Source organism: Manihot esculenta, chromosome 8 (genome assembly GCF_001659605.2).
Source record: "Manihot esculenta cultivar AM560-2 chromosome 8, M.esculenta_v8, whole genome shotgun sequence".
NCBI lineage: Eukaryota > Viridiplantae > Streptophyta > Magnoliopsida > Malpighiales > Euphorbiaceae > Manihot > Manihot esculenta.
Genome location: NC_035168.2, coordinates 36,869,543 through 36,895,757, shown reverse-complemented (window position 1 = coordinate 36,895,757; position 26,215 = coordinate 36,869,543). Strand labels below are relative to the sequence as shown.

The 26,215-nt window shown below is 33.1% G+C and overlaps 3 protein-coding genes and 1 non-coding gene across 5 annotated transcripts; 3 read left to right on the top strand and 1 right to left on the bottom strand.

Annotated features, from left to right (window-relative positions):
- The first annotated feature begins 8,556 nt into the window (after window positions 1-8,556).
- LOC110620796 (probable serine/threonine-protein kinase WNK9) lies at window positions 8,557-12,348 on the top strand. Its single transcript, XM_021764667.2, has 7 exons — window positions 8,557-8,979; window positions 9,061-9,098; window positions 9,326-9,553; window positions 9,649-9,869; window positions 9,987-10,144; window positions 10,217-10,655; window positions 10,763-12,348. Exons 1-7 carry the CDS (start codon window positions 8,905-8,907, stop codon window positions 11,815-11,817), a joined length of 2,214 nt encoding a protein of 737 aa, XP_021620359.1. The 5' UTR covers window positions 8,557-8,904; the 3' UTR covers window positions 11,818-12,348.
- Window positions 12,349-15,276: 2,928 nt separating this feature from the next.
- On the bottom strand, window positions 15,277-21,332 carry LOC110620797. Of its 2 annotated transcripts, XM_021764668.2 has the most exons (6): window positions 20,440-21,332; window positions 19,492-19,594; window positions 16,926-16,981; window positions 16,670-16,834; window positions 15,735-15,848; window positions 15,277-15,652 (listed from the first exon to the last, which is right to left on the bottom strand). In XM_021764668.2, exons 1-6 carry the CDS (start codon window positions 21,148-21,150, stop codon window positions 15,560-15,562), a joined length of 1,242 nt encoding a protein of 413 aa, XP_021620360.1. In that variant the 5' UTR covers window positions 21,151-21,332; the 3' UTR covers window positions 15,277-15,559. The 2 variants fall into 2 exon arrangements, 1 of the variants encoding a protein (XP_021620360.1); XR_006351589.1 differs by lacking the exon at window positions 15,277-15,652 and having other exon boundaries at window positions 15,964-16,834.
- A 1,259-nt stretch (window positions 21,333-22,591) lies between these two features.
- LOC110620316 (40S ribosomal protein S24-1) lies at window positions 22,592-25,267 on the top strand. The gene is made up of 5 exons (XM_021764004.2): window positions 22,592-22,760; window positions 23,545-23,586; window positions 23,899-24,069; window positions 24,826-24,912; window positions 25,028-25,267. Exons 1-5 carry the CDS (start codon window positions 22,689-22,691, stop codon window positions 25,067-25,069), a joined length of 414 nt encoding a protein of 137 aa, XP_021619696.1. The 5' UTR covers window positions 22,592-22,688; the 3' UTR covers window positions 25,070-25,267.
- On the top strand, window positions 23,178-23,267 carry LOC122724480. Its single transcript, XR_006351853.1, has one exon. It is a non-coding gene; the product is annotated as a small nucleolar RNA SNORD24 (small nucleolar RNA).
- Window positions 25,268-26,215: the final 948 nt, after the last annotated feature.

Below are 26,215 nucleotides of genomic sequence, written 5' to 3'. Positions count from 1 at the left end.
AAGGAGAAAATTATTGTGGACTCATTATTATTTTTAAATATTTAAATAAGTCAAACCAGGAAAATCGAGTATTCTTTGTTCCTCTTCTGCCCATCATTCATAAAAACTTTAATTTCCATATATAATAATGGTTAAAAATTGATTAACCAATTTCAACGCAATCATCATCTTTATTTTTCTAGAAAAAAAGAATAAAGGTTTTCACTTTCGTGTATGCTTATTTAATTTTTTTAAAAATAAATTAATGAAATTTAGTAATGCCAAAGCAGTTTGCAAAAAGAGTATATAACTAAATAAATTAGTGATATTCCAATACGTAACGTACCTTAAAAGGAAATTAAGGAGGAAAAATCAAATATATGAGTCTCGATAATGATGAGATCCGATGAGGCGTGCAAATGAGGATACTTAGGTAGATGTTTAATTCGCTGAATTTATCATTGTTCTGTAATCGATCCGTTAAATTTCTCTATACTTACTTTAAGAAATGTGATCTATAAAATGAAGAAGACAGTCAGGGGTCTACTGGAAAAGTTTTCGGTGGAGACCCTTTAATGCTCAAGTCAGATCTGAGAATGATAATGGTGAGATTCGACGAGCCGTCCAGATGAGGACACTTAGATAGAGAACTGAAACAGTCAGGGGACCACCGGGGAAGTTCCCAATAGAGATCTTCCGACGATCAAGTTAGATTTGAAAACTTCATGAAATTAATGGAAGTAAAATAGAGAAGAGAAGAGAAGATGATAGTGGTTCTGGATTCTCCCTGTGTGACCGCTAGAGAGATCTCTTTTTTTTAGGGTTAGTCTGGTGCATAAATACATTTGAATAAAACCAATAGAGATCTTTCGACGCTCAAGTTAGATTTGAAAACTTCATGAAATTAAGGGAAGTAAAATAGAGAAGAGAAGAGAAGAGAAGAGAAGAGGATAGTGGTTCTGGATTCTCCCTGTGTGACCGCTAGAGAGATCTCTTTTTTTTAGGGTTAGTCCGGTGCATAAATACATTTGAATAAAACCAATAGAGATCTTCCGACGCTCAAGTTAGATTTGAAAACTTCATGAAATTAAGGGAAGTAAAATAGAGAAGAGAAGAGAAGAGAAGAGGATAGTGGTTCTGGATTCTCCCTGTGTGACCGCTAGAGAGATCTCTTTTTTTTAGGGTTAGTCCGGTGCATTAATACATTTGAATAAAATTGATTCGTATCCTCTACATGTGCACTTATGATCTTTGTGCTTAACTAAGAAGGCGATCAGCTCATAGGAGGTCGGCATCTTTACCCTGACTTCAACAGGTCATGTCGGGCTCATCCGACCTACATAGAAATGAGCTCCTTCCGATTACTGAGGTCGGCCACATCGGCGTTCAAAGTCTTGTTATAGTACGGGTCTTTGAGGAGATCAATTTGTTCGTTCCGAGCTTGGATAAACTCAAGAGTGTTACTGGTGTGATTCTTTATACTCAATAGGTCAGGCTTCTTACTGTCCGGTCCAAACAGATGGAAGGATTTTGGATTCACCTATACATGTGTCACAATCTTGAGGGATCCTATTATTTATACGTTATTAGTTGCCCTTTCACTTCTCCAATGGTTATTTATGATCGTTGAAGAAGGAAATTTGTCCTGTTAATTCGATGCCACATGTTCATTTGGTTGACGCTGATAAATTTTGAAGGGAAGTGCGATCAATGAAATTAGTTAACTTAACATAGATCAAACTGAGAGAGTAAATTTTATCCCTTTGGGAGATTTGATCTTGGTGGTCTTTTTTATGGAAAGTCATTTTGGTAATTTTTTTCTTTTGGAAGGTCCGACTTGAGTGCTCTGCCCTTCTAACCTTGCCTTTCCAACTTGACATTAATGGTCTGCCCCTTTTGGGTCTTCTTCTGAGCATTTTACTCTGAGGCGTCTTTCGGGCTTTAAGTCCTGGATCTTTTAATAGGCGTTTCAGTTTATTGATTTTATGAACGATTTGGCTCTTTGCTAGACTCTCTAGCCCTGAACATTCATCCAAACTCTTTGGTTTTCTATATCATTCTAGATTCTTTAGTTCTAACTATTTTTACGAGTATTTTAGCTCTTCTCTGAGCTCTTTAGCCTTAATTTTTCGCCCGACTTTAGTTTTTTAGCACTAAGTCTTTCTTTTGAGCTCTTTGGCTCTTTATAATTTCTAGACATTTTTTTCTCTCAAACGCTTTCTAGGCTATTTTCACCTCACTTTCTGTGCTATTTGCTCTCAAGTTTTTTCCGAGCGTTTTTTCTCCTCCGGCTATCTGCCCTTAAGCATTTTTCGGCTCAAAGTTCTGATTCTCCATTCCGAGTTCCTTGCTCGTTGCGTTCTTTATCTAAACCCTTTTGTTCTTTCGGCCTCTTAACCTTGACTCCTTTCTTTGAGCCTTTCGCTTTTTTGTGTCTTCTACATACTCAGTCCTAAATACGTTTTCGGGCTTTTTTGCCCTTAGTCCTCTTATGAGCATTTCTATTTTTTTTGCATATTTCGTGCTCATATCCTTAATTTTTCTATTCGAGCTCTTCTTACTTTTGTCGCGTTCCGAGCTCTTCCAGTCCTAGACCATAATTCGAGCACTTTTGCTCTATATTCTCTTTTGGGTTTTCAGCCCGAGTCTTCGTCCAAGCTGTTTAGCTTTTAGTCCTTTCGGACTCTTTACCACTGACTCGTTATCCGAGCACTTTTACTTTGTCATCTTTTAGGCTCTCTGCCCTTAAATACTTTTCGGGTCATTTGCCCTCAGGCGTCTTCTAAGCGTTTTAGCTCTTTGATGCTCCTGGTGCTAGGGGTGAGCAGTATTCAAACCGAAAAAACCGACCGAACCGAACCGATTTAAAATTTTGGTTCGGTTTTTTATACATTTCGGTTCGGTTCAGTTTTTAATTTCAGAAATTTCGATTATTTCGGTTCAGTTCGGTTTTGATCAGAAAAAACCGAAAAAACCGAACCGAACCGATTAGTGATAATAATATATTTTTTCAATAATATAGAGAAATTAAATCATATTAAGATTAAAATATTTTAATTAAATTTTAAAATATTAAAAATAAAGTGTAAAAAATAAAAAAATTATTAAAAATCGAAACCGATCAAACCGAACCGAATCAAACCGAATCAGACCGGTTCAGTTCGATTCGGTTTCTGACCAAAATCGATTCGGTTCGATTTTCATAAACACTAAAATTTCGATTTTCGGTTTATTCAGTTCGGTTCGGTTTTGAACCGAACCGACCAAATGCTCACCCCTACCTGGTGCCATGCTCCCTTCTGATGGGACAAAGATACTTTTGTGTAGGTGTGTCAGACAGTACATTAATGATGGACTATAGGATAATAAATGCAGAAATAGCCGGTTCATACTCTCTACATGTAGCTTATGATCCTTGTGTTGAACCAAGGAGGCGACCAGCTCATAGGAGGTCGACATCTTTATCCTGACTTCATCAAGTCATCTCGGACTCATCCAACTTATATAAAAATGAGCTTCTTCTGATTACCGAGATAGATCACGTCGACGTTCAAACCTTTATTGTAGTATGGATTTTTGAGGAGATCAGTCTATCCATTCCGGACTTGGATAAATTCATAAGTGTTGCTAGTCTGATTCTTTATACTCAATAAGTTAGATTTCTTACTGTTCGGTCCGACCATATGGAAAGACTTTCGATTCACTGTACACGTGCCATAATCTTCGATCTAGTTTTTATAGGTTATGAAATCTCAAATAGCATACTTGATATTACTTTTTGGGCTTTTTTTATAAAAAAAAGTATTATTTTCAAATATTTATTTAGAAGCATTAAAATAATTTAAAATATTAAATTAATAAATATTTATCATTACAACACTAAAACAACTTAATAATGTTTTTTTTATTTTTTCAACTTCATTTAAAATATTTTGTTTTAAAAAAAAAGAGTTTAATCATTAAACCACAATTCAACATAAATACAAATACTTCTTGAGGATCCATTTGATGCATCGTAATAGAAAATAAACCAACTAAAATTTTTATCGAAATTTAATAAAAAATTATAATTATATTAATTTGCAATACGATATAGTAAAGATAAAATAAAACCATAGGAATAAAAATTCTCCTGAGAGATGAAACTACTTAGCAAGTTTAATGAATGTCGCAGTTCGCAGGGCTTGCACTCGTTGATGGGCGGAGTGCCGCTGATAATCAAACTGATCGCCTGCCTACCTGTAGAAGGTTCTCCAAGAAAAGGGGATTTTCTAGGTCATGATTCTCATGAGTGGGATAAAGCGTTGATAGGGCTTTGCCCTTAGTTGAAAATACTTAGTCATTATCTTATTTAGAATGAAGTTATTCAAATTTTTTTATTTAAAAAATTTTCAAGAATTTATTTAGATTTTTTCTTATAAAATCAATACGTTAAGTACATGGCAAGTTGTTCATGTACCCACGCAAACAACTCTTCCACAAAATGTCTTAAAAGTGTTGAGCTTTAGATTAAGACCAAACAGCATCGGGAGATTTGTGCATGTGAGTTCAAACCCATGGTGTCATCACTGTGCCCTAACCTCCACACTTGACACGTGGCTGATACTGAAACTGCTGGTTTGTAGAGTTTTACATTCGAACCGCTTTTGGTTTGGAATGACTTGGATATAAAAAAGTTTTGGTTCTAGTTTAAAATTTTTCGAAACCGCAACAAGACTAATATTTTATATATTAGAGTATATGAAATCATAAGATTTATATTTATAATACATTATTTATTTAATTTATAAAAGTAAATAAATTAAAGTGACATAAATTTATTTTTAAAAAATTCAATTGCACCTATTTCAATTTAAATTAAATAATTTTAGACTATAATTTTGATTTTAATTCAAGTGAAGAAGACTCATAATCAGCCTTTGATAAATTGTCTAATCACGGTTCTTATCTGATTAATGATTTTAATCAAGCCGATCGAATTAATAGCTTTAATCGAGCCGTGACTATGCATAGCTATGGGAACAAGTTCACAATTTTTGGTCTATCCTAAGCTTTTTAATATTCTTTGTACAATTCAAAACAACAACCTCAAGCAAATAGGTCCATTCATTTGAAGCTATTAAGCCTTTATTGAAAAAACTATTTAAAAAGAAAATTGAATTCTCATATAGTGATATATAATTTTTATTTTTTAAATGAGAATTTAAACTTTTGATTTCAAATATGAGAATAATAAAAATATAATTAAATTTAATTTTACTGTTGTGAACTTTTTTTTAAGAAGCCTATAAATTTAATTTTGAGATAAAAATAAATAAAAATTGTACTATTTTTTCCCATATACATTTTCTTCATTTTACATAGATGGGTATCTAAGAGGTTGATTGAAAATTAATATAGCTTACCATATTAGGTTAATAATTATTTATAAAATATTCAATTATATAATTATTAGTTAATTCATTTTCCTTTTTTAGCTAAAAATCAAATGTATCCAATCCACGGTGTGAAATGTTGAATTTGACCAATTCCATAACTCCAAAACTTTTTTCTTTTTTTTTTATTTACTATATTTCCATGAACTGGACTCTACATATATGATGGAATTTATTTTATTTATATTAGAAATTAGGCTAATTGAAGTGATTGTGACAATCAACCCATCTGCTGCCATTAGTGTAATTTAAAACGGTGTTAATATATATAAAACTCAATTTGATAAATACTTAATGATCTGACATAAAAAAGGTAAGGTTAGGTTATATGTTTAAATTTGGTATGAAGGGTTCACACTTTTTTTTTTAATTTTTTTTTCTTAGCACGTGTAACCGCCACTCTATTATAATACTACATGTCTGTTATTATGCAGAACCGTATGTATGGACATATTGCAACTTTCTCCATCGTCAAGCAGGTATTTAATTTCTTTCGGTGTCCGTGCTAAAATAGTTCTCGATGTAGAGATATATGTTTCCCTACTAATTCATCAAGTCAGGTGAGCTGAATTTTTCTTTGTTGAGTCTGAATTCTATTCTTTCTGATCTGTTCGAGTGTGGTTTGGATTGCAGTTAGAGAATAGCCTTGCGTGTTGGGTTGGGTTCTGATGGAGTTACGGCCTAACTTTTCTATGTGAGTTTTGGCTGCTGCTCATGTAGCAGACAGGCTTGTGTATTGGGTTCTAATGAAGTTACGGCCTAACTTTCCTACATAGGTTTTATATGCAGCTCGAGTAGTAAACATACTTGCGTATTGAACTTTTATAAAGTTACTGTCTAACTTTTTTATGTGGATTTCGACTGCGGTTTGAGTAGTTGAGACTTAACGGTTACTAAATACTAAATTTAAATTATGATACATTGAATAATTTAATTTTATGTGTAAAAAATTAATTTTAGATGTCAATTTTAAATAATTAAGTTAAAATTACATTCAGTTGAAACTATTGGAACAACAAATTCAAAATCATAGAAATACAAAAGCATGTAGAACTTTAATCTTATGTCCAATTTACCTAATAATTAATATTTTGAAGAAAAAAAAAAAAGGGATTTCATAATTTTGAAGCTAAATGAAGTTTCTACAACTTTACCATATAAGTCCTATTTCCTTGTCTATATCATTACCTACCTCAAGAAGTCTTTGATTTTTGTGAAAAAATGTATATAAAAAAAATAATATAGAAAATATAAAGACAATAAATTAAATGCTTAATTTTCTAGATACACCCATTTAGTATGCAATCTATGAGGGTAAAGGGTTTCCATGTTTGCTTAAATATGGATATACCAGCATTATTTGAGTCTCAATTTTAAAAAAATAATTAGGTATTAAAATAAATTATCAAAATATTTTTCTAAAAAAATAATTTGGAATAATTTGCTGCATTACTTTTTGTAGAAAAAAAATATTTTACTTTTTTAACTTTATTTTCATAATATTTTACTCTTTTAATTTTTAAAATAAGAACAATTTAATTCATATAATATTATAGTATAAAAGAGAATACATGTTATTCTTTTTATTTTTAATTGTGGTATAATGTAATCGTAGTAGCTGAATATGACGTGTTAATAGTAAAAAATAAGTTATTTTATAGTTTAAAAATTGAATAAGAAAATTGAATGAATACAAAATTGAAAAATCAAAGTGACTTTTTATATATAAAAAAAAGGAGTAAATTATAAATTCTACTTGCTTATTTTTATTGAATTTTATATCGGTTTGAAATAGAATATTGTGTTTCTTATAAAAGTTATAGATATTCTTTTTTTAAGTTACCTTAAACTAGTTTTTAGAGTAAATTAGATCTGATATAAATTTAATATGGTGATGATCGTCGGGCCTCTGCTACTCAAGCCACAACCGAATCTACGTAGGAGAGTCAAGTCGTAATCTATCAGAGTCTAATACGCAAATCTGTCCTCTGACACGCAGCCTAAACCATGCTCAAGCAGGCTGGATAGAACGGGGTTCGATCTCAACAGAGAATGATCCAACTTACCTGACTTGATGGGTCAGTGGGGGAGCAGATCCCTCCACATTTAAAATCATGTCAGTACGGACGGTATCAAAAAGAATTAAATAGCCGTCTGACAATGGAGAAAGGTACATTCATATGTATAGTTCTGTATAATAGCGACATGTGACATTATAATAAAACAGTGGTTATAAATCACTAAAGAACAAAAAGAAAAAAGAGAATAAAGAAAAAAGAGAATAAAGGAAAATGGCATAAACCATTCAGATTAAATTTACACACATATATCTAAAATCTTATAATTTTTTAGATCTCAAATCATTGCATGGTATCAGAAAGTTTTATAAATACGTGGGTGTGTTGGATTTCACACGACTTAAAATAGGAATATTGTGGAATTAATTTTCATATGACTTTTTGTGCACTCCACATTTTAAGGCATCATTTGTTCAATGGAACATGAAAAGAGTTTTAGCATTTTAGCATATTAGAAGATTGAAAAGCAATGCCCTATGATTAAGCTTTTGAAATTTTGAAACTTAAATCTTTCAATAGATGGGAATGAGAGATCCATCTCTATCCTATTATAAATTATAATTTTTATTTTTAAAGTCATATCATAAATATATTTACATTTTTAATAAATAATTTTAATCTTGATTTATACCTCTAATTGAATTAAAGAAATTAATTTAATATAAAACATCAAATAATTTTAATAATTTCTTAATATAAATAAATAAATAAGAAGAATTAAATTCAAGAATATAAAAGAATTCACCAACCTCATGGAAGAAAAATTACTCACACCAAACTGATTCCTGTTCTGTTTCTACCTAACATAGATTTTATAATTTTTATTTTATATATATTAAAAAATAAAATTTTTTAATTAATTTTATAATTATATTTATCTTAAATATATGCGAATATGTAAAAGTTTCCAAGAATTCTTTTCATGCATTAGAATTTAATGAACAGTAACTGTTATTTATTATTAATAATAAAAAATATGATCCATATTCCATTTACGTTTGAGCATCAAACTGGAGTGGGTCCTAGTTTGTGAATTAGCTTTTGTATTTTGAAGAAAATTGCAGGCCTTCTTCAAAGGCTTGTTACAGGAGAGGAGAGGAAATGGCCCACCGCCCTCTTGAGTCTCAGAATTTGTCATCTTCCTTCATGGGGTGGGTGGCTCTGCCTGAGGATTCTCTCTTAAAATGTGGCAAACTGATGCAAAACTTTGTCCTATAACGTACACATACACTATCTCTTCTCTTCTCTTTCAGAAAGAAGGCCGTAGAGACGTTTTTTTTTACAAAGAAATCGTCTTTTTGTTGCATTTCTTACTCTGACTCTTAGAAAGGAGAGAAATTGTACAAGGGGGAATCTAAATTTGTTATAAAAGAAGGAAGCTGCCACCCAATATACACAAAAAGCTTTGGAGAATGAATGGTCTCTCACATCTTGAGCCTGATTATTCTGAGTTTGTTGAAGTTGATCCAACTGGAAGATATGGAAGGGTATAAAATTCACCTCTCTCTCTGTTTCTCTTTTCTTGAGCTTTGAGTTGATTTTGGAGTGTCAATTTTTTCTTTTTGCAGTATAATGAAATTCTTGGCAAAGGAGCTTCAAAGACAGTGTATGCTTCCAAATTCTTCTCTTTCATTTAATTGCTTGGATTCCATTTCAGATTCTTCCTCCCTTTTTTGTTTTTCCCTTCCTTTTTTTTTGTTGGTTCTCTTTTTTGAATTTGACGCATGCCCTTTTGATATTTTTGCAAGATTTGGCCTTTTTCGGATCTTTATATGAGTTTTGACAAATGGTTTAGTCATTGATTGCAAGTTATTTGATGCTGGATTGATGCAGTTATAGAGCATTTGATGAGTTTGAAGGGATTGAAGTTGCTTGGAATCAGGTCAAGCTCTATGATTTCCTGCAAAGCCCTGAAGATCTTGAAAGACTCTACTGTGAGATTCATCTTCTTAAGACATTGAAGCATAAGAACATCATGAAATTTTATACTTCTTGGGTTGATACGGCAAATAGGAACATCAACTTTGTGACTGAAATGTTCACTTCTGGGACTTTAAGACAGTAAGTATTGTCAAAAATCTAATGTTTCCTTTTGTTTTTGCTCTTCTAATCATTTTAGTTTATGGGTGTTCTCTTGCTTTTGTGGCCTTCCACAGGTACCGGTTAAAGCACAAGAGAGTTAACATTAGAGCAGTGAAGCATTGGTGTAGGCAGATCTTGAGAGGGCTTCTCTATCTCCATAGCCATGACCCTCCTGTGATCCATAGAGATCTGAAATGTGATAACATTTTTGTCAACGGAAACCAAGGGGAAGTGAAGATTGGAGATCTTGGCCTCGCCGCGATTCTTCGAAAATCTCATGCTGCTCACTGTGTTGGTATGCTTAATTGATTCAAGTCCTGTGATAGCTGAAAGAAGAGAACATCTGTTCTCAAGTAATATTTACGTTATTCATTTTTTTTTCTTCTCTTTTATGAGCCTTTTCTTTCTTCAGGGACACCAGAGTTTATGGCCCCGGAAGTGTATGCAGAGGCATATAATGAATTGGTGGATATTTATTCTTTTGGGATGTGCATTTTGGAAATGGTCACTTTTGAATATCCATACAGTGAATGCACTCATCCAGCTCAAATCTATAAGAAAGTTATATCTGTAAGACCTCTTTCTCTCTCTCTCCCCTTTTTCAAAAATGATAGATTTGATTCACCTACTTTGTCATTTTAGGGCAGAAAACCTGATGCTTTTTATAAAGTGAAAGATCCAGAAGTAAGACAATTTGTGGAAAAATGCTTGGCAACTGTGTCACTTAGGCTCTCAGCTAGGGAATTGTTGAATGACCCATTTCTCCAAATTGATGACTGTGAATCTGATTTTAGACCTGAAGATTATGGGCCGGAAATCGGTGACATGGGTCCTCTCATGAGGCAACCTTACCTTGAATTTCATGACAATACTTATCATTGCAGTAATGGATATTCAAATGGCTACAGTTATGATGCTCAAAATGAATTGGAATATCATCCAGTTGAATTTGAGCAGAGTGGAATTGAACTTTTTGAGTATCATGATGATGAACATTCTGCCAATGTTGACATAAGTATAAAGGGGAAGAGGCGAGATGACGGTGGAATCTTTTTAAGGCTTCGAATTACAGATAAAGATGGTTAGTGAGCTTCCTATCTTCTTTTCTCCTGTTATTCTTGTAAATTATAAACTTTCCTGCCTTCATTTGGTGAATGTTCAACCTGATACTTTATTATCTCCTTGCAGGTCACATTAGAAACATATATTTCCCATTTGATGTTGAAATGGATACAGCCTTAAGTGTTGCTACTGAAATGGTTGCAGAACTTGATATTATGGATCAAGATGTGACCAAAATTGCAAATATGATTGATGGGGAGATTGCTTCCTTGGTTCCAGGATGGAGGCCAGGGCCAGGAATAGAGGAATCATTTGACTTTGCAGATCAAGCTTTCTGTCACAATTGTGCTTCCAATCGTACATCTAATGGTTCACTTATAGATTTTATATCAAATAATTCATGTTGTAGGAATGGATGTGCTTCCACACATGGCCGATTTGAAGAGATAACATTCCAGGCTGATGAAACTGAGCATCATTTGACAGAAGGTGCTCCAAATGTACTCAGCCATTCGGACCGCTTACACCATCGAGAAACTTGGGGTCAACATGAAAGCCGTGAACTTACTCCGGTGGGCTCTGGAAGAAGCCATTCAGATGAAGAATATGAAAATCTTGATCAGTCAATCTCAAGGAAGGATGATAACAATGTAAAGATGGAAAATGAAATTCATTTGGGTGAAGGGAAGTCAATTCTTCACTTGAGAAGTTTTGATACTCTTAGCAGACTTTCTTCGTTGTACAGTGATCTCTCGGACAGTAAAGAGGGCAAAATCCAGCAAGAATTAAGATGGCTTAAAGCAAAATACCAAATTGAACTGGGAAAACTTAGAGATCAACAGTTAGGAATTGGATCAAAAGCTTCAACTTCTAGCAGTAGAGATTGCAATGCAACTAATGGGGTTTTGTCATCTGCAGCAATGAATTCATTTCAAGAAAGTACAAATGGAGATCTCTTCAAATCTTTAGATCATGAGAAGCTTTATGGTCCCAGTTTAAGTACTGATCTCAAAAAAAGCTGCCCCAATTCGGATACTCGAGGGGCTCGAAATTGCAGGTTGATGAATGAACCCCCAAGAACAGGTGACATGGTCACTGCCAAGAGTTTCTACAGCAGGCCATTGCTTCCACATTCACTTCACAGGACAACATCCCTCCCAGTTGATGCTGTTGATGCATAACACATCTGAGCCACTTTTATTCTTCTGTTTATTCTTTACAAGTTCCTCACTATAGAGGCTCTATTTTGATCCAATCCACCCTCAATGTGCTCATGTCCAACTAGTCAGCTGCCAGCCTATCATGGACTTGTTTGTGGTGACATGGCATATGTAATTATGATGAGAGATGCAAAGTTCTGACCATGTAGAATCTCAAAATTGAGATATGATTTTATGTATATTATCCATTTGCCCCCAAAAAGTAAAATAGTCCACACAAGGTGATGTTGGAATTGAAGAGTGTAGAAGAAATATGATTTTGAGGCTTGTATAACATCTTCAGATAAAGTGCATTGGTTGTGCATTACCAACTAGATTTTTTTTTGAACTGCCATCAATCATTGAAGCTCTCCAGGTGCAATGACTCAGCTGAACTGGAGTCCCAATGTGCAATTTTATTCATTCATCTTAAATCTCTCAAGACCAGAGAACCCATTGCCTTTTTTTAATTTTTATGGACCGAAACTACTAAATTTAAGTTAAAATTATCTCTACTGATGAGAGTCTGATGGTATATAAGTTTACATACAATCATTCACAATTAATATAGAATTGCGAAGAATTTCAATCCAAAATTCATACCACAATACACACATATGATTCGAGTTAAAATATATTCGAATCGCGATCATTAAATTCAAATCAAAACTACAATAATTTTGACAAGATTCATCGGGGATATATAAGTAACTCATTCTTTTATTGTTAAGTGAATGACTTGGAATGCAGGTTGCAGCTGACCAATAAGAGGTATTCTTGAGGACTTGTGCTGTTTCTGGTAGAGCCCACACAAAGGCAACCATAGAGAGAAACTTGCAGGTGAATGTGGCCCACAAAAGCATTACATTATATGCAAGCTGATCTACTCACATCATGGGTTGCCCACATGACCAGTATGGCTCCTTTTAATAAATGGGTGGTCCTCAAACTGGCCGACTTTGATGTTGACATGAAATAATAGTAAACACTCCATGCATAATCCGTCGCCGTATTATATTGGTGGTACAAAATTGTACCCTAGTACTGGTGTACGTGGTCAAAGCTATAGTTAATGTTGATAACAAAGTCATGGCCTCATGGGTTGATTAAATGGTCAACTCTGCATCAAGAAACTTGTGTTCTTAGGTGAGCTTGCGAGGAAATGAAGTATTAGTTAAAATCATAATAGATTTTTTAATTAAATTTAAATGAATAAAAATGGCCAATCATGTGGGAGAAGATGGATGAACAATGAAAGATTAGCTGTTGCTGTTGCCGTTTCAAAGTTTGAACGTAGAAGATGGGAGTTTTTAGTATTGAAGAGTCAAAACCAACCACAAATATTAAATTCAAGTAATTGGAGAAATGAGCACATTCTTGAAAACTGAAGCTAACACGAAACCATGATGTGAGCCCATTTGACAAGCTCACAAGAAACAAGCAAAAACGAAATAACCAAACACAAGACAAGCATGCTTCTTGCTTCTTGCTTCTTGATTAAATACGTGAGAATTGAAGCCAGTTATGTCGTAAGAGATAAGCATTACTATTAAGTAATATGGCATCTAGAAGCTGCTTTTCTCTGCAGTTTAAGATCAGTTTATTTCGAATCAAAATTTCTGAGTTTTTGTTCTGTTGTTGTCTTAAAGAGTTTGGTATTTGAGGCGATGTTAGGTTTTCTGGCTTGTGCTGGTGTTTTTAAAAAATCTCATTGATTCTACATCCTTCCAAACGTTACCGAACATTTGAAGTTTCCTTTTTAGTTAAGCTTTTCTCTGAATTTATTTTAAATAATCTCTGATTTTTTCCTTCCTTTTTTTCAAAGAAAAGAAGAAGTTAGTGGCTTCTAATGATACTTGTAATATGGAATGCAATTTAAATGGCTAATGGGTGAATGAAGAGTTGGTTTAGAGAGAGAGAGAGAAAGAGATGTTAAATGATTGAGAAACTTTCCTTGTGTATTGCTTTCTAATATCAATGATGTGATGATGATGAGGATTGAGAAATTATGAATTTTATATATATTTTTTTCATAATTTTTGTGAATACAACCAAAGCAACGTACACTTAGTGGAACAATATGGATCTTAGAAAGGTGATTTCCCTTTAATAAAGTGGTGATTTTATGTAGATAAAGATAAGCACATTCCCCATCAGCAACTACCTTTTTTGTAAAGAGGATGGTTTGAAAGATCACCATTCCCATGTTAAATTCAAGACTTTAAAAAACCCAGAAAGCAAAAAAGAAAGAGAAATTCTACTGCCATAGATAAATGATAATACCATTCTTTAACATTTATATATCTATGGGTAAACCCTATTCCTCCTTTTTTCTTAAATTTGCTTAAATTTGTTTGTGGTTTGTTCTTCCAGCAAAGTCCTCTGCAGTTTGGACGATAAAAGATTAATACTTCATCCTGTTCTTTGTTAGCTATTCTAGATTTTAAAGTATGTGAAAAATAAGGATGCCTGGTTTGATTCAAAACCCCAAAACCCCAAGAATCGCACATGTGAAAAATAAGGGTACACAAAAATAAATAATGGAAGAAAGCAAAAAGCTTGCTATGGAGTTGGTGTTCAACATCTAAGCATGTTGAGAAGCAGCATGGATCATAAAAAAAAACAGAGTTAATCTTCAGTATGTCATTTAGTAGTGGTGTTTTTAAAAAAGATGTAGGTATCTACAGTTCAAACCTACTATTTCTGCTTCCAAGAAACTCTTAATGCAAACAAAAACTTTTAGGAGACCTTGCTACTGCTAATGGCAATTCCACTCAGAATCAAACAAAAAAAAATAATTAACATTACTGATTGCAATGGGATTTACCGTCATCCAAGAAAGTGATAATGTTAGGCCTAAGTCCATTATTAGGTGATAATGACAACACTTCAAAAGTTGGAAGTCAACCCCTTATCACTTTCTTGTCATATTCCCAACTACATGTATCCACCAGGCCACTCCATTGGCAAAAATGGCAGAAGCTGTCCTATACAGTCCAGGACAGGAATATATTTATAATATGTAAGATTTGATAAAGATAACTATGGTCCCAAAATGCTTACGCATCTTCTAGAATATGAAAAATTGAAAACCTACCAAATAGGAGTTGAAAAGCTAGCTAGATACCTTCCACATGGATTTCAAGAATCAATGTATGTTTAATGGATACTGTGAACGAATTTGATTTGGATAAGGATAGCGAACAATCTAGAGAAATGAGCACTAACTAGAATATTGGGAATGTTAGAAGATGGAACCAAACAGTAATCTTACTCCATACTCAAGAAACAGGATCACAATTTCCCTTATTGTTGTGACCGGTAGAATCAGGCAAAAACTTCACTGTTCCAGTATGAATTAAGTTCTAAACTCTCTTTCCTGACAGAAGAAAGGAAACAACTTCAGAATTAAAACCTTGAGATTAAAGTGGAAAGCACATATAAGAATAACAAGGAAATATAATTAAGGAATTTTCTAATTTTTTTAATACATTATACATTGTCTCATAAATTGATGAATTAATCAATCACTGCTGCCACAAAAAGAGAAACTATCTAGAACCCCCCCCCATAAAAGTTGTGGAATGAAGAGCCCTTGTATAGACATGGCTTATATTCTATTCAAGAGATAGGTATGCTTCTGATCCCATGGATAACCTTATTCTATACAAATGCCCCTTGCAATTTTTCATATCAGGACATCCAAGTTGATGCTATACAGTTCTTATAGAGGCCTCAAAAGTGGATAATCTTCCAGTAGTTCCTGCTCTGTTAGTGTATCATTTTCGTTTTGAGGGGTCCATAACACCTCAACTGCCTGCATGATAATCAAAATAGATTCAAGTCACTGGATCTATATATTGTACAAGTCACCATTCAGATAATATTGCAACACTTACAAGTATTTTGCTGGTGGGAATGGAACCTAGTTTTTGCAATGCTGCCTTCAAGTCTCCACTACCATTGATGGTTGGCAGTTTGTGCACTCCTTCAGCAGCCACCAAGATTGTTATCTGAACAAAACATGAGTGATGTAACATTAACGGATGACTTAATAAACCTCCACATTTGATGCAGCAGACATCTAAGAACATCAGTAAATTTTCTCATGGGAGCATGATAATTTACAGCAACAAATCTCATGACAATGAAGAAATGGGCTTTGAGTACAAATCTGGATTTCCAGTCTTCATAACAGATTGTTCGCGTTCCACAGTTGATGCTGCTAATAGATCAAATAAGAAGGCCACATAGTTTTCCATTCATTGTTCACACATCATTTATTAGTATACTAATATAGCAGAAGCATAGTCCAAAAAGATTCCATCACAAGTCATGACCCACAGGAAGAATATCCTGAACTTTCATTGGCTTCATTCATTCTTTTTTTTCATATATCTACTTGTTATCAAGAGGAAAATGACCATTTGTAAGTTGTAACATTAACATGGAGTTAGCAGCAAACTGTAGTACCACAATGATAGGCTTCAAAACAAGGGATAACCAGCAGCTGAGGGCAAATGAATTTTTTTCCAAAGGATCTAGCTGCCCCTTGCATTTAGAAATCAAAGAAAGTAAGAAACAAATCCAAGTTTTCATAAATGGCAGCATCTTTAACTATCAAAAAACACGGAAGTTTTTCAAATACAGTAATATCTCTTTTGGATGCCATTCAGATTATATATTGGTTTTCAAAGCTCAGATATATCCAAATCCAAGTCCAGAAGCTCAAGAATGAAACATATAAACTACTACATCGTGCTACAAAACGTCTTTCACTCCATTATTGGATGTTAACTCTAGGACAATGGCAACTTCAGAGATGAAACCTGACCACTATATATTCATTGTTAAATCCATTAGCTCTTTGGCTTGTTGTGCTTTGCTTTTTTACGCTGTTCACATTAACCAGGGTTTCTTCATCAAATTTCCCCCTTTCTTCAATAGATAGTTGATTAAAACGTTTTTCACCATCCTCAATGCTTTGCTTCACATCCGCCTGAAATACACATGCAAACCTATAGTATTTAGAGAGCGCACTTAAGTCCCAATTTGGACAAATGTATTCCAGGAGAAAGCTGTTGGCTTACGTATGAATAGCCAGAGATGCAATAATCAGGATACCGAAGCAAAGCTAGTGACGTCTCTGCAACCAAAACAAATGCAGTACGAACTATTATTTGATAAACAATAAAAGAATTTCTTCATTTATTCTTTAACATAACCATTATCATTCTCTGTATGAATTACACTTTAGCAAATCATGTTTCATGCAAAATTGCTATGAGAATGACACAATAAAATCATGCAGTATCTGAGAAAAAAAGGCATCTTTTAGCAATGTTCATTAAGTGCGATCATTTAATTGGGTTCTGAGATGGGAAGATTGAAATCAACTTGGCAGAATACTAATTTACACGCAGTTTTCAGTTAAGACCAAAGACCAAACTGAACTAAGCTAATCCTGTTTCTCAGTTTAATTTTTTTGTTTTATCAGTCGGTTATTACTATTAAGGAAAATCGACTTTTCGATTCCGTTAATTTAGTCTAAATAACCGAACCGATCAAATCTACCTTCTTCTTCTTCTTCTTCATGCTGCTGCAATGTACTGCAGCCATCCCTTCACAAATACATCACTTCCCTTCAAATCTCATTTGCACCCAATCTCTCTACTCTGCAATCGTCAAACCAGCAGAAAAAGAATCAAGAAGCTCATACCCATGTGGATCACTATTCACTGACTGGTGCTCGATCACAGCAAACAAATCCAGACCCATGCCATGTTATCAGCATTGTAGCTGTTGCCATGCTTTCTTTGCTGTCCATATAAGGGGGATGGGTTTACTTTTCCTTTGATTTTAAGGGCATATGGTATAGGAATTTCTATTTTCAGCAAAATAGTTCATGGGCATGCCAGGTTTGGTGAATTGAATCTATGTTTCTTTCCGAATTGGATTGAATTGTTTCTGATGTTGTGAATGGAATTGTTTGATGGAATTGGTTTGGTGAAGCTTGAATTGTTATTGTCAATGAATAGCAAATTGGTTTAGGGAGGGGGACTAGTGAATGGGGAAGAAAGCAGCGACCTTGCAGTATCATTTAATTGATAAAGAAAGAGTCTTGGGCATTACACAAAACTGATGTTTCAAGCCGAACTAAACTAATTCAGTTCAGTTCAATTTAGTTTCTCTCTTCATTCATTTCAACTAACATTTTACATGAACTTTGATTTTTTGCTTTTTGGTTTTGGAGCTCTCCCCTAATTTTCAACTTATGGTCCTTAGATGAAACCATCCTTGGCTTTGGAAAGGCTCGAGAAGCCTTAAGGATCAGCCATTATGGTGGCTATAACAGTATAACTCCAAGCACATGCTGATACCAACTGTGTAAGTGAAAAGTTTCAAACATAAATTTAATGCTCTTGCTCTAAATATTTTATTTAAGAAAAGATAGAAATAACCAGCAATCAGCAAAAGTGAACCTGATCCAGAATAATTACCAGTTAAAACACTGTAGAAGTCCAATAAAAGAGGAATATCCAAGAAGGCACTTGAGGAATGAGTCTGACAGTAGATTTCATCCCATTAGGAGAAAGACAGGACCCAAGCAATCATTCTTTCTTTTAGTTATTGAATCTTACTTTGATTGATTGACATTTGATGTAAACAAACTTCTAAAGAAGTCTACTTTAGTCTGCTAGTAAGATGCCTCTAACCCATCAAAAGGACACCATTCTATTCCTGCAAACCATTTTTCAAGCCAGACCACAACCCCCCCCCCCCCCCAAATCAGTGAATGAATTTCTCATGTTAAAATTACAACAAACTCAGCCAACTTAAATCACCTAGCTAAATAAGAAATAAGATACTACTTTTCCCTCACCCATCAACAGAAATTTATATCACCCTCAAACACTTCTTAGAGGCAACCTAGCCTCACCAAACCAAATTGTCACCCCAAATCAAATCCAAATTTAGGACCATGAATAACACTGTACGGCTTTCAAGAACTTACAATAGCCAGGTTGTGCTGATATAGTGTTTTTCCAACTTAAAAGGAGATGATGGTTAAAGAAGCATGCTATAACAAAAAAGGTTCCTCGGAGTTAGAGGCTTCTCTAATGCATTATTAATCTGTTTTAGTCTCTATTCTCTTTTAATTTTTCACATTGTCTTTCTTCCTAAGATTCTTTCCAAACATGTTTTTCCAAAAAACAAAAAAAAACCTTTCCAAACTTGCTATATGATTCCTCTAGTCACTTATAATTTTTCACATTGTATTTCTTTCTAAGATCCTTCCAAACTTTTTCTTTTTCAAAAGAACTTACTGTATGCTTGCTTTAATAGTTTTAGGATGTAAGCCTTCCTCATAGGAATTGCTAACAAACTCAGCACAGCATAGAAGAGACCAACATTAAGATAACTAGAAATACATTTACTAAGGGTAAAAATATATCATATTTTTCATTGTATTCTTATAATCCATTCACATGCAAAAGACATTCCACCATTGCTGCATTTTTAGAGTAAGGTAAAAAGTAGTTACAATACTTTTTTAAAAATAAAGAAAAGAACAAAAGGGAGAGAGTGGAAAATAAGAAATTAACATTGAATAAGACAGTAGTAAAATAAATAAATAAATAAAGGAAGCTATACCTGTCAATACGTAGCTCAGACCGTCCGATGAAGAAGTATCTGCAATTTCTGCAATTCGATTGAGATCCCTCTGAAGAGACCTCCCCATGCCCAACAACCCAACCTAAGAAAAGGAAACAGTAATGGAATTTATCATTAACCTTTCTTAACACTGTGTTTCAAGGGAGTGAAGGGAGATTTTATAAAGTAAGGTAATGGGGTAAAATATCAAAACATCCTAACCTACCAATTTGATAGATTGAAAAAGTGAAGTTTTTGCATGTTCTGAAATTGAAACCTCCAAAAACCTTATCTTGATTAAAAAAAAAAAAAAACTCCCGTCAAAACATAAACATTACTCTAAACACCTCTTTACCTCTAAAACCTATCTCCCAAGCGTAAATGACTAAGAATCATTGGGACCCCAAGGCCTAAGCATAAAATCAACAAATGATAAAAAAAATAAGCTTTCTTGCAATCACAAACTACAATTTGTAGCAAAATTGATAACAATCCACTGCAAACAGGTATGCATCTAGAGCAAAACGTATATTGCTTTTCACCTCAGTTATCAATGTATTTTTTTCTTAGGGCTCATATCTAATAATGATCCACCTAGATTGCACCCCTACAAATTCTTCAATCAAAGTGGTAATACTACAAATGCAGTCACCATGATCAGAATATTGTACACAGATAAAAGAGATAAAACCCGTTAGTCCCGCACCTCAGCCATCAAAATCATAAAAGAACAAGATGCTTCATCCAGTCACAAATAACCTTGCATAATTTGCCATAAACGAATTTGAAATTTCAATGTTCTACTGAAAAAGCAAGATGCAACGATCGCAAATTTAATTTATAATACTTTAAGTATATGGCACAACTATGCATGCACAACTTAATCACTGCATAAACTAAATTAAGAATCTCTGGAACCTTACAAAAAAGAAAATCAACAGGCAGTACCTGAAGCTTAAGAACACTATTCTTCTCTGTAGCAGTGAGCACTCCATCCCCATTCCTATCGGAAAGGAACCCTGAAACCAACATAAACGCCGTGAAACCTGCCAATATAAAAAATAAAGTAGACCCAGCATCCACACCGAATCCCACTGCGGAACCAACGTAAATGCCGCCACCACCGCCACCGAATGGCGACGGCGCGTGGTAGGGCACGGAGTATGATAACCCCGGACTGGACGTTGGAGGAACTGAATAGCTACTAGACGATGATGAAGATGACCGGGAAAAAGACCTCCCACCCATTCTGCCACCGGAGGCAGCAAATGCAGAACTATTGTCACAAAGCAATAAAAGCCCCACTAGAATCAGTGCAATTGCAGGTTTTTTGAGCGCTTCAAGAGATTTTATGATCGTATTATAAATGATCCCAAAAGGGTTAGTTGATACAGATCTGCCAAGGGATGTAGGATTTGAATTCGAAGTCGAACTTGGTGCATTATTATCCGAGTTCGTTAAGTGTTTATCCATGCAAGAGCACTTAACTATCAATTTAGCAAAGCTGTGACCTTTAATTCTCAAATTATTGCCCAATTTAGCAGGTATGAGATGGAGGGGATAAGGGGCAGGGGGAAGAGGACGAGACGGGCATAACCGGACCGGGAGGCTCCGCGGCCATTTCAATTGGCTCGATTCGAGCAAAGAAGCGGTTGCCATGAAATTGAAGACAGATTAAATGGAGTCCTTTGTTAAGGCTTAAAGCTGGAATTTTTGAGGAATTATGCAGAAATTGCGAGAAACTGTACAAGGGGATGATGAAAAGTCGGTGTTTTCCTGAACAAATCAACGAGGCGTCAAGACGTGGCTTTCAATGCGAACCTTGGTCATGCAAAGCAAAAAATATGTTATTATTTTATACGTAAGGTAAATTTTTATTGAATTAAATTTTATAAATTTAAGTAAATTAATAGTTATTCTTATAAAATATTTATTTTATAAAAATTTTATTAAATTAATAAAAAATTTAAATATATAAATATTTTCTTTAATGGAATTGAAGATCTAAGATATATATATTTTGAAAGTGATAACAAAAATAATATTGCACTCCCAGACTTAGCCTGATGGTAAGTGCATCCGGTTAAACCTGATAGATCTCAAGTTCGAATCCTCCATCCCCCATTTTAAAAAAAAAAACAAAAATAATATTGAATTATTAATATTATTATTAATTTAAAATAGTATTATACTCTATTATTTATATAAATATATTATTATCTTCATATTTTAAAAGTGTTAATAGTTTTTATAAGTTTATAAAAGAACATAAACATTATATATTTTTATTTTTTTTAAAGAAATTATGTTTATATATCTTTCATATTATTATAATTTTTGCTAGTATAATATATTTTTATAGTATGATTTATTATGAAAAATATTTTATTTAATAATATTTTATCTATAGTGGGAGACAATGCTTTACGCTTAGCAGCATACTGCTTTTAAACGGATATGAAACCGGATCAACTCCTCCATTCGGGTTTTTTCCATTATGGAGGGAGAAATTCCAGTTTCCAAGGCACATGATTAAATCCGTATATATGGGCCTACGTAGCCCATTCTAATTGGCCCAATAAAGGGTGAATCTCTCTAGGCATCGTCCATTTGAGAAAGAATAAAAGTCAAATCAGCTCCGACTCTTTCACCAAAGTTCAACAATGCCCATTTCAATCTTTTGTTCTTCAAATCCAAACTCTACTCTTTTTTTTTTTTTTTTTTTTCAAATCTAAATAAATAATTAATATTATTTTTAATAATATTTTAATATAAAATAATTTATTAATAAACTTTTACAATATCATATTATTTTTTGTAATTTTAAATATTAGAATCATTTATTATTTTTATTCTTATATATTTTTAATTAAATATAATAAAAAACCATTTATGTATTTTAAAATTTTAAAAAATGATATCTTATTATTAAAAAGTAATATTTTTATTAGACCAGCATTTATTTGAACGTGCTGACAAAATTTAGTTTTATTTGATTAAATGGTCGAACTGGATTTAGTTGAACTCTGGTGAAAAACTGAGGGAGTGATTTGAACTTTTTACCAGAAAACCCTAAATTAAATATAAAAGCTAGGGTTTTGCCTCTTCATCTCTTCCTGAGCTGCTGCCGTGTCCGCTGCTTTCTTTTCCGCAGAGATATCACTGCTAGGGTTTTGTTATCTTCTTTCCCTAAAGCAATGGCGGACAAGGCAGTCACTATCCGTACCAGGAAGTTCATGACTAACCGGCTCCTTTCCAGAAAGCAATTCGTAAGCTCGCTCTCTCTGTTTTTCTTTTTCTCATACGTTTTTTTAGTTTAAGTTCCTTCACTTTCTTAGTGGCCAAACGTCCTGTTTGCAAAACTAATCAGTTTTATGGTTCTGTTGTTATACGGATTCTAAACTAATAATGAATGGAGAAAATGTTTGTATATTTTTGTATTTTATGAATATTAATTTATTGCATATTTTGCTGTTGTTTTTGCATTTGCTCTTTTTCTTGATAGTGAAAGATTGCTTATTGGTGTTAAAGCTCAGCTGTGTGTCACATCTTAGGTGGGACTTCAAACGATGATAATGTACAATAGTGATACATTCATTTTCTCTGCAAATACACTATTTCTGATATGGTGATTTTAGTGGGGCTCAGTTCTGTATTTTGTTTGTTTCTGTTTGTGGCATTAGATGTTCTTTTTTGATGTGAGAAAATATTTGCTACACTTGATGGGTTTTATGGAACCCGCATGATGATTCCTATCCACCAAGATCTCTGAGGCAACCTTTTAATTTTTATTCCATAATTAGTTAATCAGTGACTTTGTTTAACTTTTATTCTTGGTGTTCATTCTATGCACACTGTTAGATATAAATATTGACTTTTGATCAATTGAGCTTTAGAGCCCTGGCAGTGGCATTATGTTATTTTTTGGATGATGATAGTTCAGTTTATGAGAACTCCGATGCTTGTGAGTTTTCAGATAGAGGATTCTGATGACATCATCTTCTTTTTTTTTTTTATATATAAATCTTTTTTTTTTTCAATTGATTTATGCAGATTATTGATGTTCTTCATCCTGGAAGACCCAATGTTTCCAAGGTATATATTTATGATTTAGACTTTTCCATCCGTGTTGTCCATTTATTTTAGTAGAGTAATTAAATTAGAAACCAATTTAGAATATCTTATTTTATCATTAATTTTCCTGACTAAGTGTGAAGTTTTGAAGCAACTAACCATTACTAGTCAGATGGTTATGCTATATATATGAATAGAGAATTAAATCCTAACTTCTTATTGAAATTTCTAAGTAGAGCATCTCTTTATTAATTGACATGTTTTTAGTTTTATCTGTTCAAATCCTTATTCACCTGGTTTTGTTGTTTTGTTTACATTCTTCCTGTTACGAAGGCGGAACTGAAGGAGAAGCTAGCAAGCTTGTATGAGGTGAAGGACCCAAATGCAATTTTTGTGTTTAAATTCAGGACTCATTTTGGAGGTGGGAAATCCTCTGGGTTTGGGCTGATTTATGATTCAGTTGAGAATGCAAAGAAATATGAGCCCAAGTACAGACTCATCAGGGTAGGTTTTCCACATTTGTCTTCAGAATAGAAGCTTGCATTATTTGTCTTACATTTTGTTTGGTTGACTCTTATTTTTTTTTCCCTTCTTTATGTTATTGTATTTTACAATAGCACAAGGTGAGAAAAAGCTATATGGCTGAATCATTAACTAATGTATTCGATATTGGCGTTAACTCCAAGTGACGCTAAAATTTCTGTCCTAGCTGCATTTGGAGTCTTGGCTTTCGTTCACCTCACTGCTAAACTAGCTCCTTTTTTTCTGTCTTAAAGCTTTGTAGATTACGGTGGTATTTACATTCATATGATGCCATTAGCTGATTGGCGCTGCTGTTTGCCTTATCTTTTGTTTTTTAAATAAAAAATTTAATTTTTGAGTGATATGCAAGGTTGTGTAAATGTGTGTAACATTCATAATAGAAATAATCATTCAATTTGGGCTATGGTCATTTGTGCAATTGATGGTTGTAAGACATTATGTTGATATGTGGTGTCTTGATAAAATTTTGTATTAAGTTCTATAATCTTCCAATATATCTAATGCATATCTGTTGTTGTGTCGTAATAAAATTGTGTATTAAGTTCTATAATCTTCCAATATATCTAATGCATATCTGATGGTTAGTGACTTAATAATCCTTCTTGTCAATCTATGCCTAGTGAATACATGCTTTCTTATTTATATTGGGTTGTGATTGGTCTCTAGGATGTCATGTTCTTTGCCTCAATTTTTTTCCTCTTTTTTGTTTTTTTGCAGAATGGACTTGACACTAAAGTAGAGAAGTCAAGGAAGCAAATGAAAGAGAGAAAGAACAGGACCAAGAAGGTCCGTGGCATAAAGAAGGTAAGATCATTGGATTCATTTGTGTTGGTTTGTTGATGTTGGCCTACTAGCTTCCATGCTCTTCTTAAAATTTCCAGTTGGAAGTCATTGCTTAACATTAATCTTTCTTATGCAGACAAAGGCTAGTGATGCTGCCAAGGCAGGAAAGAAGAAGTGATTTTTCAAGGATTGTACTATTATCTATATAATTGCTCATATCCATCAATTTGAATTTTTTAACAGTACTGTAGCTTTTAGGTAACTTTGAGTGGAACCTTTTGTTGTCGATGAGGATGTTGATATCATCTGATATACAATTTTGAGCACTTTGCAGAGGACAAATTTTGAAATATCTATTTGCTGCTATTTTCATTCACTAACCTGTTTAGAAATAATGCTTTTGCTGTTTTCTTCAATTCATAACTAGGTTTCAATTTCCTAAAATTTTGACAAGGGATATCTTGTTTTCTAGGGAAATGATGGTTGATGAGAGAAAAATGTTTAAAGGACTAAATTCTATAGGTCTCATTCTATCTTCTGCAATCATATTTGATACAAGGGTGTCTATTTTACAAGATTCTAAGGATAGGCTAGCAAGATATAACTGTGCTTAGCGGTTTCCCTGTTCAAGCTCAACATATTGATGTTCGTCAAAGTAAAATTTTAAATAAAATAAAATTAATATCCTCTTAGTTTAAGGTATATTTTTGCATTTATATGTTAATTTTGTTATTTATAAAATAAATTTTATTTTCTGATAAATATTACTGGTTGAATTGTTAACAATGTAAGTTAAAATAGTAAATATAAAATAATGAAATTAGTTTTAGTAATAATTTTGACAACATTTACTTTTAATTCAAAATCAATTCTCATAAAAATTTAAGAGAATTGAATTCGTGTATAGTATTAATTTTACTCAATATAAAAAATTGAGAAAAAAAAATAATTTCTTTTGAATTATTTTAAAATTTAACATTCCAAAGAAGAGTTTAAAAAAATAGTAAAACTGATTGTATAAAATATTATCAAATTAAAATTTTAGTCTATTCAAATAATTTATATAAAAATAAATAAACATTATTTAAAAAATAAAATAATATTTATTCTAAATTAAGTATTAGAGACTTTGAACAATTAGCTTATTAAATGTATTATATTAATGATTATGATAATTTTAATATTTTATTTTTTAAAAAATATAACATTCATGTCTATTTGCTTTTAAAAAAAAAGAACATTCATGTCTATTATATATAACCATATAACAGCCACGAGCACTAACGATCAAATTATTAAATTTAAATTATTATAATTTATTATA